The following is a 15,520-nucleotide window of genomic DNA, read 5'->3' as shown; positions in this document are numbered from 1 at the left end:
CCACATACGGTGTCATTGTTTGTGTGTTTCAATTTCTATTTCATGTTCATGAGCTCTAAATTGTGTTATGAAAGTTTTATTTTATTTTTTTCAGTCCTTCTTAGTATCAATTAACTAGATCATTGGACACACACTTCCGCTATAGCATACTCTGAAAAAGACGGTCAGAGGCTACCTTCTTGAATTCCTCCAAATTCTATATATACCTTTGTAAGACTAGAATAAGTCCAATCATACAAATTTAGAATAAGTCCAATCCTCCAAATTCAACTACTTCTAGACTTAAGACCTTTTGTAGTGGAGAAATTTCTTCCAATGTTTGTCTCGAAAGGGGCCTGCATTTGGGAAATGCAAGTTTCAAAGAAAAGCACTTCAGGGAAGTCGGAAAGATCGAATTTGAGACGGATTGTGATTTTATTGAGGAGCCAGGATGCGGATTTCAAGATAAGGCTTATTGTTAAGGCACACACTTCAAGGCGAGGTGATTGTACAAGTTCTATGCCAAACACATTTCCCAAGGGAAACATTTAAAGATGAAATTTGTAACAGATTTACACGAAGGATTTTCGCGTGGATTTAGATTGTGAATTTCATATACTGGCATCTATGATTATGACTGAGATGCCGGAGGACATAGAGCAAGGGGCTGGTGGAGTTCTTCCAAATTGGACGTGTTCTCTCCCCACTTGGGAGTTCTCTCTTGTAAAAGCTCAAAAACATACTAAAGGCTCTCTTTCTTTGCAAATTCAAAATCGTCTATTTGTTGTGATTTCGTGATTTCCTACATTGGCATCTTTCCTGCTGCCAGCCTTATGTGTCTCAGCAAAGTTTTGCTGGAATATTAAGTTCACGGGATTTGTGAGCCCAATATGAGGAGGAGATGGGGGATGATGACGCACAGCATAGGAAGGGATAAAGGGGCCTGCCGTGTGGGTAGCAGATTGGCTGCTACATGGGCAGAATACACATCTCCTTGTTAGATTAGATTTTAGGACAGCCCATGGGGCATCAGACTCCTTTGACATATACTCACCCCCCCTATCTGTGTTGAGGGTGACAAGCTTGCTTCCTGATTCATTCTCAACCATATTCAGCCATCTCTGAAAGCATAAGAAAACTTCAGATTTGGCCTTTAAAGGATATACCCAGCAATATCTTGTGAAATCATCAATGAGAGTCATGAAATACTTATACCCCCTAATGGCATTTGTCCTCATTGGGCCACAGTCATCACTGTGTACTAGCTGCAATTTCCTTTGTGAGAGCTTTGGACAATTCTTTTGAAAAGGAAATCGATGCATCTTACCCAAAAGACAACCCTCACACACATGTTTGGAAACTGTGTGAGTCTGAGGTACATCATTTGCCATCTACTGTGAATGTAGCTTTGCAAGAGCTCTATAATTGAGATGGCCCATTCTCTCATGCCAAAGATGAGTTTCAGCAAGCTGTGAATCTGAAATAGTCAATGCTTTAATAGAAAGTGCAGCTGAATGATGATCAAGGTGATAAGCCCTTTTTGCAAAGTGCCAATGAGAACTATGGCATTGTCATCACGAAGATCATAAACTAGACATCTGTAGCCATCAAAAATTACTCTGAAACCTGAAGTAGCAATTGCTGAAATTAAAATCAAGTTGACTTCAATGCCAGGCACAAAAAGAACATTTGTCAAAGTGACAGGATGGCTTGAAATGGATGTGAGCTGCACATCTCCAACTCCTTTTACAGCATATGAAGCATTATTAGCACATGTAACAGTCCCCCCTCGAGGTGCATCAGCTAAAGAATGAAACAACTGTCTGCAAGATGTAACATGCTTGGAAGCACCACTATCAAAGTACCAGGACTGAGCGTCATTAGCAGTAAAGAATGCATCAGCTTTGGAGGGATCAAATGAGCAACGGACAGCCCATGCCCAATCATCTTGAAGAGCATGTGCATGTGAAGCATCTTCTGGCTCATGGGATTCAATAGCATGTGAGGCATTACCTGTCAATCCTGCTTTCTTTTTCTCCGAAGCAATGCGCTTCCTGCATTCTGAAATGTCATGTCCAAGCTTGCGACAAAAGTTGCATCTTTTCTTCTTTGACTTATCTGCTGTATTTTTAGATGCATGGGAGGAATTGCAGCTGCTATGCACAGATTTTGGCTTGCCCATAGGCTTGGAAGCCTTGCCTCTTCCTGTCTGCTGTGAAGCAAATGCACGACCAGGAATAATGGCTTGTCTATTAGCTCTACTTTGCTCTTCCTGCAAAAGCAAAGTAACTAGCTGATCAAAAGAATAGTACTCTGGATTACCCATGGCCACTAATCGAAGGGTTGTAGGAAACCCTTGATATGTATCTGGCAGTCCATTCAATGTGGTACTGACAAGCTGTGAATTTGGCACCACCTCATCAATGTTGGCAAGCTGTTCCATGAGGTCCTTGACCTTTGTTAGGTATGCATCCATAGAGTCACCTTCATTCATACTGACTTCCTGTAATTGCCTTCTCAAATATGCAACACGAGCTTCATTGCGAATCTGATAGAGAGAAGCCAATTTATCCCAAGCATCCTTTGCTGTCCTGCAAGACTGGATGTGTGGAATAATGATTCTCTTGCATGATAAAGCAATGCATGAATGTGCATTTGCATCTCTTGCATCCCATCTTGACTGTTCTTGAGTTGGAAGAGCAGCAGCAGGAGTGCTAGAGGCATCAGGAGGAGTACCCCCTGCAGAAGGACCAGCAGTAGAGGTAACCACTGTTGCATTGGCTGGCCTCAGATCAGCCCCAGAAACAATATTCCACAAATGCTTTGCAACAAGAATATGTTTCATGAGATAAGACCACATCGGATAGTTGGTGCCATCCAACTTATCATCTTCACGAAGAACTCCAAATAAATCTTGATTGTTCCCAACCATAGCAAATGTGATACCCTAGAAAAGACCTGAAAACCCAAAAGCCTCAAGGCTATCACTGCAAAAAGCTGGCTGTCCAAAAATGACAGCAAATATCTGCAAATTTCTGACCCAAATCAAAGGGCAAATGCTGACCCAAATGTGACTGTGACAGGCAATGTTCACTGCAAAAAATAGCAAATCTGGCAAAAGCCCCAAATTTATTGAGGGCAAATAGGCCACAAAGAGGGCAAATGCTAAAAAGCCCCAAATTTTGCTGAAATTTTTGCAAATGTGACCCAATGTATGCAAATCTGACTCAATGTCCTGCAAAAGTGACTCAATGTCATGTAAAATGACTCAATGTCCTGCAAATGTGACTCAAATGTATAGCAATCAAAAAGAAATTGCAGACCAAATCCCGAATCTCTAGTGTTCTTGCAAGAAGTTGCAACTAGAGGAGATGAAAGGTATTGAAAGCCCCAAATTTGCCAATGTCATGCAAGAGACTTCACACGTGCCAAACCTGTACGGAACTCTCCGGACAAGTACGAGCTGTACGGAACATGTACGGTGTAGTTGTACGGATGTACGGAGCAAGTCCATTGTACGGTGTGCGTACAATCATACGGATCTTGTACAATGTACAGATGCAATTACAGTGTACGAATGTACGGATGCATAGTACATTGTACGGTTGTACGGCGTCGAAACGCATGTACGTAGACATGCGGTAGTTCAGGTACAGAGCTGAGTGTACGTCTGTACGTCGACGCAAGTACGGAATGCAGTACGACGAAGTGCGGAACACAACGTACGGCTGTACGAAAAGTGCAGCGCAATGGAGCACAGTACGACACAGTACGGGCGTACAACGCAGGTACATAACAAGTACTATGTACAGGATCCAACATACGGTGGCGCAAATACGTACGGAGGTACGGCTGTACAACTGGTACAAATCCGATGAGCAGGAGACGAGTCTACCTCAGCTCTGATACCACTGTAGGATCGAATGAAAGAGAGAGAGAGTGCAAGTAGCAAAGAGGAGTTAGCCGTCACGTCAAATCTTAGATAATGAAAAATCTAAGTACAAGGTACTTGTACCTAGACCTAGGACTAAGTGTCCTAGGTGTCACATAGGACTAAGTGTCCTATGTGGCCTAAAAGGCACTAACACTACAAGTGCCTACATTTATGCCTACAAGGCACATACCTTGGCCTATAGGGCATCACTAGAACCACCAGAAGATGGCCTACAAGTTTGATGAATGGACAATTGTGAAAGGGTATACCCTTTCGACGGGACACTTCCTATGAGGCACAACCCTTCACAAGAGACATTCTATTGAAGAGACACTACCATTATAATGTACCCGCTCATTAAGGGTCACACCCTTCACAAGGGGTACACACCTCTTCATGCACATACACTTTGGAGTACACACCTTTTCATGTGTGACTCTTCACTCTCTATAGAGGCCCAACTGTATGGATGACACTCAGACACTCAAGCAATACAAATATTCCTTGTTCTATTTTATTTCAGTCTCCTTTTTGTTCCTTAGCACATTTCTAAATATAGTAAATCTAAGATTTCTTACAGTGGTATCAGAGCAAATTTTGCTCCTGCCTGTAGGAAATACCTCCCACCTTCTAGCGCCTATCTAATACGTCTACTTCCGCTAGAAGGATATCCACGCACTTTGTGCATGGAAGAGATGAAGAGAATGAGCATAAAAATTTTTAGCGTCAACCCTACCTAAGTCATTAGTGGCCTCTCCATCTTCCTCACATCACGAGTTGATGTGAATGAACACGACAAAAATCATGTCTTTTGATGTGCTTGGGCTGTCCCAAAACCAAGGGACGCACCTTTTTCACCATCGGACGCACCTTTTGATGAAGAGTTTTTTACTCCTCACCCAAGGGACACACCCCATCGTGAAAAAGACACATCTTTTCGTGTGGGGACACCCCTCTTTAAAACAGGGTTACACCCCTTCATGAAAAGGTACACCTATTCCAAGGGTCCTAACCCTTAGAATAGACACACCCTTTGGCACCAAGCACCAACCTACAAAAGGGTACCTAGAGGGCCTAAAAAGGGCAACCAGCCCTACACCCAAGGCCTAACCCTAGACTACCCAAGGGTTCCTTGAACCCACGTTTTGATTTTTGGCAACCACCAACCAGCAAGAGAAAAAAAAGGGGCGAAAACGAATCGCACTTTCACGTCTTTTCTTCCGCTCCAAAAACGGCCGTACAAATTTCACCTTTTCTCTTGCAAGCAGGCTGTGGACTTTGACTGCATCTTTTGGAGCAGTTTGCAATGCCAGTTCTCTCCTGCTCATCCCGCCATACCTGCCTGAAATCAGCAACCTTGCCTGCCTATCTTCCCATGACCAAACCAGCCTGGCTCTAGCTGATTTTCTCGCACTACCTTTGGCCATGAACAGCCACTGTTGCTGCTTTTCCGATCACTCTCAGGCAGGCCAGCCCTGCTCTCCAACAGTACGCAGCACACAGCACAGATTTCAACGCAGGAGATAGCGCCAGGTTCCACGCAACCTGCCCTCTTCTGCAAATCGCCTCTGCCACACCTAAAACAGCCTTGAAAGTCTTGTCCGGCGCCTCCTTCTGGTTCACCATTCAACGTGGATTTGCACAATCAATCGATGGACCTCCGAAAAAAAGATTCTCAGACCTTGCTATGCAACTAATTGGTAGCGCTGCACCTATGCTAGGTGGATTCCTTCCATACTCTTTTTCAAAGGATTATCTTTCATATTGATATTTGCTGCTCTTGATCAAATTACAGCAAATGAAAGCCCTTTCTTTAAAACATGGAAACCCCTGGTAATTGATGGAGAGAGTGAGACTAGGAGAGACAGAGTGCTAAACGTAAGTTGCAATAGATAAAGTGTGAAAATACAAAACCGGGGAAAGATTTTGTCTAAGCGACAAAACCTTATCCTTCACTAACCGTAGTTAGTGAACTAACTGGGGTTAGGGGGAAAAACCTCTAAGGAGGGAAAAGTGCCCTAACCTACTTATTACATTACATCGGTCACTGTTAGAATATAATAGTAATTCTAACACCCCCCTACAGTGCCAATGTCATGTACAAGGAAATGATCAATCACCAAAAGGAGAGAAGTTCAGGGCACTACGAAAGGCCTCAAACTTCTCACGTGGAAGTGCTTTGGTGAAGATGTCTGCAACATTGTCATGTGTTGACACATAAATCATACTGATCTCTCCTGCATGCAACTTCTCTCTGACATAGTGATAGTGAACCTCAATGTGCTTCATGCGAGCATGAAACACAGGATTCTTTGCCACTACTATAGCACTCTAACTATCAGTGAGAATCGGAGAAGGACCCTCCAATGAAAACGAAGATCAACAAACAAACGACGTAGCCAAACACATTCAACTGTCGCTGTGAAAGCTGCCCTGTACTCAGCTTCACATGAGGAGGTAGCCACTGTAGATTGTTTCTTGCTCAACCAAGAAATGCAAGCATGTCCTAGAAAGAAACAATTCCCACTGGTGGACTACCTAGTATCATAGTCCCCAGCCCAATCTAAGTCACTGTAAGCATGCATCTGCAAGTCACCCGCCCTAGGAAACATCAAGCCAAAAGACTTTGTACCTTGCAAGTAACGGAAGATGCGTTTTACAGCTTGCCAATGCATAACCCTTGCAAGAAACGGAAGATGCGTTTTACAGCCTGTCATCTACATAAAGAATGATGACCCATCCTTCTTGATGTAGAGGGTGCTCTCAATTGGACTATTGTGCAGCCCCTTGCTGGTTAGAAAGGCATCAATTTTTGCATACCATGCACGTGGGGCTTGTTTCAGGCCATACAAAGCCTTATTCAGCTTGCATACCTGTGTGCATTTCCTGAAATTTCAAAGCCCGAAGGTTGTTTGACATAAACCTCTTCCAACAAGTCTCCATTAAGGAAAGCTATTTTAATGTCCAACTGATGAACATTCCATTGCAGCCATTGCTATAACTGACCTGATGATGGTCATCTGGATGTAGGAGCAAAAGTCTCCTCATAATCTATGCCCTTTTCTCAACATATCCTTTTGCAACCAGCCTTGCCTTGTACCGATCAATGGACCCATCTGGCTTTCTTTTGACTTTGAAAACCCAACGTGTACCCATGGCATTCTTGCCTGGTGGCAAATCCACGACATCCCAAGTCTGATTTTTATGAATGGACTACAATTCATCCTGCATGGCATTCATCCAATGCACATTATCCTTTGCTTCTTCAAATGTCTCAGGCTCCTCCTCATCAAGAAGAGTACCTGCATAAGCTGATTCAACTGAAAGAGCCCCCCCTGTGTGCCTTACTGCACTATCTGGCTGTCTACACCTACAGATCTAAAAGGAGTACTTGTGTGCATACGTGGAATAGAATCTCATAATCTTCCGCTGCATTGGGGCTTGGCTAAAGCAGCAATCCCCTTCATTGATCTAGCATGGTTCCAGATCTAAGTTCAGTGCATGGCTAGATTCCAACATGGGACACTCTTTGGATCTCTGGATCTACCAGGTTTGGGGCTATCATAATTGGAATAATGGATGTTTTGTAACTTTTATAATTATAGAAGTTATGTTCTACGATTTTAATGATAAACTGTAAATAGATCCCGTAACCAATTCTAACCAGGAGAGGCCTTATTCACAAGCAATCTGCTGTCGGGTTTTTTTTTACATTGTTTAATGCTACGTGAATGTTAGTAGTAGTAAGATTTTAGCTGAAATTTTAAAAATAATTTCCGCATGCTTTTGATTGGGAAGCACGCTTCACTTATGACGTGATTTGGGAGAAGCACTCAGGCTCACCCATTTTAATATTATCTACACTTTGTCTCATAAGCCTCTTCTTTGGATCTTCTAAAGACATAAATAATCTTCTTTTCTCCTGCACCCTCTCCTATTCACTTTCAGTTTATGCAACTCTTCCACTTTTCTATAGCTTTCTAGCCACCATATACATGGGTCAGGCTTGTGCATATTACATCCATATAACAGCCAAACTAACTCTTGTGAAATCATAGTCTACAAGATGTTACACTTCTATCAAAGTTAACCTTAAAAACAGTAATTCACCAGGCCAATGACACAAACCTGGCAATGGAAGACAGCTCTCCTTCATAGCTTTCACGGACTCCCATTAGCTGTGCAAGGGCATAAACTGTGAGCATTACACCAAACACCATTAGTTCCAACCAGACATTACTTATTTCATGAAGAGTCACTCCTCCTTCAGTTACAGCATTGCATTTACTAAAGCATCAAACGTTACATAATGCACGTGAAAGCATCACCTTGTACAAAACTGTAAAACGGGATCAAAGGAAGAAAACATGTAGAGCAGAATGAAAGTTAACTAGATAAACTCAAAACACATATTATCTACCCAAGTTGACTAGTAGGATGCCATTGCGGCCTCTTCATCCAATCTTCTACCAGACTGAGATATCAGCTTGTCAGAGCTTCCACACAACATGGGGATGGATATAAGGAGAGAGGCCTTCATCTTCTTGCAACCCAAAGGAAGCAGCTAGCTCTTGGAGCCATGAGCCTTCCAGCAATTGGACAACTTGGAAGTAGAAAACTACACTCTTTAGAGAGGGAAGAAGGGTGGGGGAGTTTGTACCCAATGCTTATGTTCTGTTTAACTGTCATGTTTCATTGATATTTGTATACCTTTGTAAGACTAGAATATATCCATTCATATAAATTTAGATTTTTTTGTTGTTCTAAAGTCCAAAAATCTACACTGAAAATAAAAGAGAAGAAAAAAGAGGTAACAAAAACTTTTTGAAAAACAAAAGGAAGACATACTTAGCAAGCAAAGCAACACGTATGTCGTCATCAGTGCCCAAACATAAGCAGCTATATTGGGTTTCTAAAGACCCACGGAGTATTTGCTTCAGATTGTGTTCATTTACACTTGCAGACTTCATTAGAAGCTGCACATGCAAATATGTAAAATCAGAAGTAGTCTCATCTTCTGAGATAGAGTAGGCCCAAATCTTACTTTGTGATTTTGGGCAGCTAACACAGGAGGTTCCAAACAGTTGGAAGCAAGACAAGCCAACCTGTCATTCTCCCTCATTTCCCCCTTCTTTCTCTAGTTTCCACATCTTTCCCGAGTTCAAAAAGCAAAGGAGCATCATGGAAGTCATCTCAGGCACACGTCTACACACTCGCTGATGCCTTTTTTCAGTAGACAGCATGACAAGTTTGTGATTTATCCAATATGGCCTTATTCCAGCACCATTCAAAAGGAATTGTGCATAAAGTTTGGGACGCATTTTCAACCAAATTGTCAAGGTCCTAAGTGCCCTCCGTGTTAGAAAAAGTAGAGGCAGGTTGTTTGCTTCGGGCCAACACTGCTCCGCAGCGGAAGATGAACCCCAAGATCGCAAGATACTAATGCGTGGAACACGACACGTGTGCTTTACTTGAAACTAAGGGGACAATCCAGACCTGAAAGAGTATTCAGATGTAATATCTGACATAAGGCACCAAAATGTTTTGCTGCACCCTCTGTTGGAAACTCTTCCTCTCTGCCACGCCCTTCTGTGTAGGCTTCAGTAGCTGCTTGAAGGCTGAGCACTCTTGCAAAGTTCTACTTTGAAGTTGTACTGCAGACAAAGCCCCCTTTGCTGCACCCTCGAGCTCTCCTACATGTGTAGGTGTGCACTTACGTATGCTGCAGATGTTCTGGACTTCAGCTTTGCAAAAATACTCCATGCCGATGTAGATCCTTTAGGCTTGCTGCTGCATTTCTGCCCCACAATGAGTACTGGTCTTCAGGCTGGAGTGTGCAGGAGGTATGCTCAGGACTGCAAAAGACTCCAAATGTGGGCTGTTACATAGCCCCTAATCTGGCCGACCCAGTCTGGACAGGTGGCCCTGACCAGGGGCTGTTACATAGCCCCTGATCTGGCCGACCCAGTCTGGACAACTGGCCAACCCCGATCTGACAGACTGGCCAACCAGTCTGTCAGCCTTCCTTTGCAGACTTGGTCTGCTCCATAGCCGACTGTCCCTGCCTATAAATAGGCCTGTTTGCAGGCCTCTTTGCTGGATTGGACCTCTGCTGCTCCTGCGGAGCCTCCTGGAGTTCCAACGTGCTGCTGTCAGTCTGCTTCTGAACCAACCTGCTGCTGTCAATCTTACACTGGCTACTGCTGTGCACCGTTCCAGCTCCTGTGTACCAGCTGTACTTACTGTACCAGCCCACGTACCTTCAGCCTCTTGACCTATCAGTACATCTAGGTGCTGCCCATGTGGCAGCCATGTTGCTGCCCACATGGCAGCCTCACCCTAGGATTATGTACCCATATATGTGCTAAGGTGTCAACCCCCTAATCTCTCTTCCTTTGGCAGCTCGTAGGTGGGGCATTGACCAAATTTCTCCAAAACCCCTCTCAATGACACACTGTGGCTCAACAGCAACTCTTGCAAAGTACTGCTCCATCAGCTCCTTTGCAGAAGCACTCAAACACATAAGGATGTCTTGTTTCTCTGGTCCTGAATCCCGCACCTCCAGTATCCCCAGGAACTTCCCTTCCCCGCACCGCTCTCAAACAACCAGGTCTAGTCTGGAACACGAATACATTCTCCAGTCCAAGTCAAGAGCACTCCGGTCTCTTCAGTAACCCAACACACTGACAACACTCTCCAGGTGTCCCCCTAGAAAACAGTGAGGTCCTAGTGGTTGGTCCACGTAGATCCCCACTGGTTGGAATCCCTCCAGCCAACGCTGGAGTGAGTCTATCACCCACTGATCTTGGCATTAAGGATTTGACAAGATCATCATCTGGTCCCTCCAGCATCATGCAATTGGGCCTGTCTGGAAAGACCTCCTGATCACCTCCGTCAATCAGCAACTCGAACTTGTCGAAGTCTTTGTCGCTAATCTCAAGGAAAATCTCCCAAAAGTACCATCTTAATCCCCGCCTTTGTGCAAGACTCAACATATGCTCCCCTCGGTGACTTCAATCTCCATCTCTGAGTGAGACACTTCATCGTTGCCATTGGTACTAGACTGATCCACAACGCATAGCTGAGCAGCACCTTCCATCCTCCACCACAAAGTCACACTTCACTCCTGGGTCTGCAAACTCTATCTCAGTGGGACATGGTGTCGCCGCTAAGAACAGCTCCTCTCCTGGGTCTGCAAACTCTATCTCAGTGGGACATGGTGTCGCCGCTAAGAACAGCCCCTGCCTATAAATAGGCCTGTTTGCAAGCCTCTTTGCTGGGCCTGGACCTCTGCTGCTCCTGTGCAGCCTGCTGTAGTTCCGACCAGCTGCTGTCTAAACCAACCTGCTGCTGTCAGTCTTCCACTGGCTACTGCTGCGCACTGTTCCAGCTCCTATGTACCTGCTGTACCCGATGTACCAGCCCTGTCAGCAGATTTACGTTCTGCCCGTGTGGCAGCCATGCATGCAGCCTCACCCCTACTCCCTACAGGTCTATCTACCTATCAGAGGTGTCGCCCCCTGAGCTCTCCTCATTTGGGGGCTGGGCATTGATCCAATTTCTCCAGTTACAACACTCCCGCCCATTCCACACAGTCAGAAGGTGAAATTGAGGGCCTTTTTGCAACACGTTTCAGGACAGCATGTAAGTTCAGTGTTTGGGCACCCTAGGAGGCTCTATGAGCAGAGATTGCAGCCAAAAAGGCCCGTACTTTCCAATTCACAGATTGCAACTTTGGTTGGTTGTATGTTATTCTGAGACCAGATCCAGATGCCAGACAGACCCCATGGCCTCTTTAGTGCCCAATTCACCCATGCAAGGTAAGCATGATCAGTGAGTTGGTTCAGCAAAGGATCCGGAGACCATTCAGCCACCTTCCCTTACCGTGACATCACCTAGGTACCAATGTTGCAGATGGTGATAATGTAGACACTGCAAATGATGCAGAATAATCATGAATGAGAAGCTTGGAACGTCAGTAAGTCGCACGAGAGACACTCTCAGACTTCATTACACAGATGTCCTCAAAACAGAGTATAAACCATGGACAAGGAGGCACAAGGCTGTTGATCCTTGATACCCAGGACTGCAACACCATGTGTAGAGATAGAGAGAGACCCAAAGATAATCTACCCTACAAAGGCCCAAGTCAGCCGCATGGCCCAATAGTTGGGTCGCCATCTGTGTAGCCTATGTTCCCACCACCTCTTTGGGTCAGCCCTTCGCTACAATTAGGCCTATATCTAGATGAATCCAGGAACATGCCCAAACTCATCCTTTAAAAATACAACACACAGTGCAGTTTCAATCTCATGATAGTCACTCATATGGCATCCCCACAGACATCATCAGCGCCCAAGGGTGGGTGTATACCATAGTATAAAGATATGCTCTCACACATACAAATCCACACCCACATATACTTGAGCATCCACTTATACAAAGGCCTTCGTACTGAGTCTGTGTCAGCGTGAAGGGCAGACTCAGCCATGACAAAGGCTAGCACTAAAGGAGAAGGCTACAATTAGGCCTACCTAAATTTTTCATGGAAATACTCCGAGCGACATGAAAATTATGATTTTCCTTGTGCTTTTGTAATAATTACATTTTAAAAAAACATGTCTAACAAACCTCACCATGAAACTGAACTCTGAGAGGTCTTGGAGCACAATTCCACATTTTTCTCAAGGAGATTTCAAAATGCAATTCAAGTATGCGACAATGTTTCCCGTGCTCAACAAAATTAAGAAGAGCGAGTGCATGCTCATGGGCTTTACCTTTTGGTCTATTGAGCGCAGGAAAAATGTAGCGAGTAACGATTGAGAAAACAGTTGAGAGAGAGAGAGAGAGAGAGAGAGAGAGAGAGCTACTTTAAAAGTCATTCTGAAGGGAGTAAATTTAGCTAACGAAATTTTTGCAAAAACAAAAAACACTTCGAAAATCCATAAACGTATCACTTGAAACTCCCTTTGTTGCGCATCACTCAGACAAGATTTCGTTCGACGTACACTCATTTGGTTGACCACTTTAAAGACTTTCCTTTTTGTCTTGTAGAAGCCGAAAGGAGCAGGATTACCTAAGCATGCAAATCCTGCAGCTGATGACGCCAGCCCAGCAGCTGTCGGGAAATTATTTTCTGATGCAATATGTACGTGCAGATTTGCCCAATCTTCTTTTCTAATAATGGCGCCAGTATTTTTATCAACAACGTCTGCCGCTCTAGACCTGATCTCCCGAAGACAATTTCTGTACCTCTCACCTGACATCGAGACTTCCTGCCACATTGGGCCACATTGGAACTGTCAAAAATTTGAGAAAAGAGTAGTGGTTCGATGAAATTGGCAGCTAGCCTGTGCAGCATTGTGAACATGCAATCCAAGCTTCTCGACGTAGCAATGAACCTAAGCAGCGATAACAAAGTTCCGCTCAGGAATTCATCGGAGCCCAAATTATAAGACGACTACTCGCAGAATGGACGTTTCAACAGCAAGGCCAAGAGCGTTAGATCGACCTTGCCGTTGAGCCAGAGACGATCCGATTGGAAAGAAGGGCTGGCAGCGACAGTGGTGGTGGCGGAGAGATCGTCAGGGTTGAGAGTGATGCTAATGCTGGAATTGATAGGAAGGATGAGTTTCTCGTCGCGCTTGCCCCAGTATTTGATCACGGCAATGTTGGTGGGAGCTCTGGCGGTGACCATGAGGATGGAGTTGGGAGCAGAGCCATCAGGCAAGCCATGGTGGTCTTCCATGGCAGAAAAATGGAAGGCAGAGAAGGGAGAGAGATCGATGAAAATGCGGATTGAGTTCTGTGAAGAGGAAAATGAGAAGGAAGAAGATGAAGCTTGCAAAAGAGGAGACTCTCAAAATAAGAAGGAAGAAGAAGATGAAGTGCTTGTATTCAAAGTTTGTGTGCTCTTTGGATGAAGAACATGTGCTTGTATTCAAAGAGTGTGTGTGCTCTTTGAATGAAAAAAGATGAAGCTTGCACAAGAGTAAACTCTCAGACACAGAGCAAGAACATGTGCTTGAAAGAGTGTACTCTCACTTTGACCTTGAGTGCTCAACGTTTGAATAGACTGAGCACATGAGCTTTGTATTCAAAGAGTACTTTTTTTTGACACACTTCACTTTTGAGTCGCTTTCATCTTCACTCCTCCACCTTTTGCATAGACTTACTCATAAGTCTTTTGCAAACGGTGAGTTTGTGGAGAGAAGGACTAAGATGAAGCTCTGCAAATAGGGGAGAGATTCTCAAAGAGAGGCCAAAGATGAGCTTGAATTTTTGCAAAGAGTGTACTTTTGCACACTCTTTAACACTCTGACCTTGACTCCTCGACATTTGCAAACACTCTAACCTTGACGTCTCGTAAGTCTCTACAGAGGTTGAGTTATATAGGGGAAACAGCCAGAGGAGAACATTCCCGAGAGGAAACTCCTCAGAATATGGCAAGTAGCTCGAGGTCCTTTCCCTCATGTGGAGCACCAAAGGGACGGTTCAAGGACTAATCATGGGTTAAATTTTGAACAATGGGAGTGGACTTTAATGGAGTTACGTTAGCTGGGCAAGTTAAGCAGAGGGAGGCTATTCCTTCTATGAAATTAATATGAGCCGACCTCAGCACTTAATGTGGAGAGAAACATGAGAAGGAAGAAGAGGAAGCTTTGCAAGAGGAGCCTCTCAAGGAAGGAAGAACATGAGCATGTATTCACAAGGTGTACTTTTGCAAACACTTAACTATAAGTCACTTTGGCCTTGACTTCTCAACCTTTGGACAGACTTGATCATAAGTTTCTTGACCTCGACTCCTTAACTTAACCATAAAGTCACTTTGTTGACCCTCACTTGAGAACCGAGTTGGGATGATGCTTCCTCCCTCATTTCAAAATCAATTAACTTGCATCCCATGCAAAAGCCATCTTGAAATTGAGAGGGAGGTTGCATGTACCCCGTGTCACCCCATATGTCTTGTAGTGCAACTTGTATAAGGTGGTGAGAGCACTACCCTTGCTCATAGAGAAGGTTACACTCAAAAGCTATGAATAAATTATTCATACAAAAGGCATGAATAAAGTATGAAGGTTCCACTCAAAAGCTATGAATAAACTATTCATAGAAAAGTAAAGGCATGTGCTACAACACAAAAAATGGTAGTAGAACCCCAGTCCTTAAGAATGGTCTCATGAAAACGCAAAACATGTCCATTACCCGTACCTCATCGATAGTGCTAATAACCACATTCTTGAAACACCTATCGAAATAACTAAAGGTGGAGATTCTTCCATCATTCCAAAGTGAACCCCTTGTTTTTCCACCTAAGCACCCACCTTAGGGGGCATCCAACTCCACAAGTCCCACCTAAGCACTCATAACTTCCAGTAAGGTTGAGAGCAACCAACTACAAATTGGTTTGTAGTTTTGTGGAGGGAATTTTAGCATGGGCCTTCAAAAAGTTCCAAAAGTTTAGCATTGTTCATGAGACAACCTACTTACATGAAGTCAGCTCCCAAAAACCTCAAGTGGTTGAGAACCCATGGTGCGTAGCTCACCTATTGTGTAAGATGTCACAAGTTGCCCATATGCTATAGTGCCACTAGGTGGAATTTGTCC

General features: G+C 44.1%; 1 protein-coding gene across 1 annotated transcript in view; it reads right to left on the bottom strand.

The window, feature by feature from the left end:
* The window catches only part of LOC147905791 (diphosphomevalonate decarboxylase MVD2, peroxisomal-like), a 38,409-nt gene extending 24,433 nt beyond the window's left edge, over window positions 1-13,976 (bottom strand). Inside the window, exons 1-3 of the mRNA XM_087381788.1 lie at window positions 13,425-13,976; window positions 12,990-13,188; window positions 8,042-8,108 (exon numbers count right to left, since the gene is read on the bottom strand). Of these exons, the coding sequence (XP_087237914.1) occupies window positions 8,042-8,108; window positions 12,990-13,188; window positions 13,425-13,661 (503 nt within the window). The 5' untranslated portion in view covers window positions 13,662-13,976. The remainder of the gene's footprint in view (window positions 1-8,041; window positions 8,109-12,989; window positions 13,189-13,424) is intronic.
* Window positions 13,977-15,520: the final 1,544 nt, after the last annotated feature.

This window comes from Dipteris shenzhenensis, chromosome 1 (genome assembly GCF_047967505.1).
Source record: "Dipteris shenzhenensis isolate YYH24624 ecotype China chromosome 1, Dip_SZ_1.0, whole genome shotgun sequence".
Classification (NCBI taxonomy): domain Eukaryota; kingdom Viridiplantae; phylum Streptophyta; class Polypodiopsida; order Gleicheniales; family Dipteridaceae; genus Dipteris; species Dipteris shenzhenensis.
The sequence above is the reverse complement of the archived record's forward strand: the minus strand, read 5'-3'. Positions and strand labels throughout refer to the sequence as shown.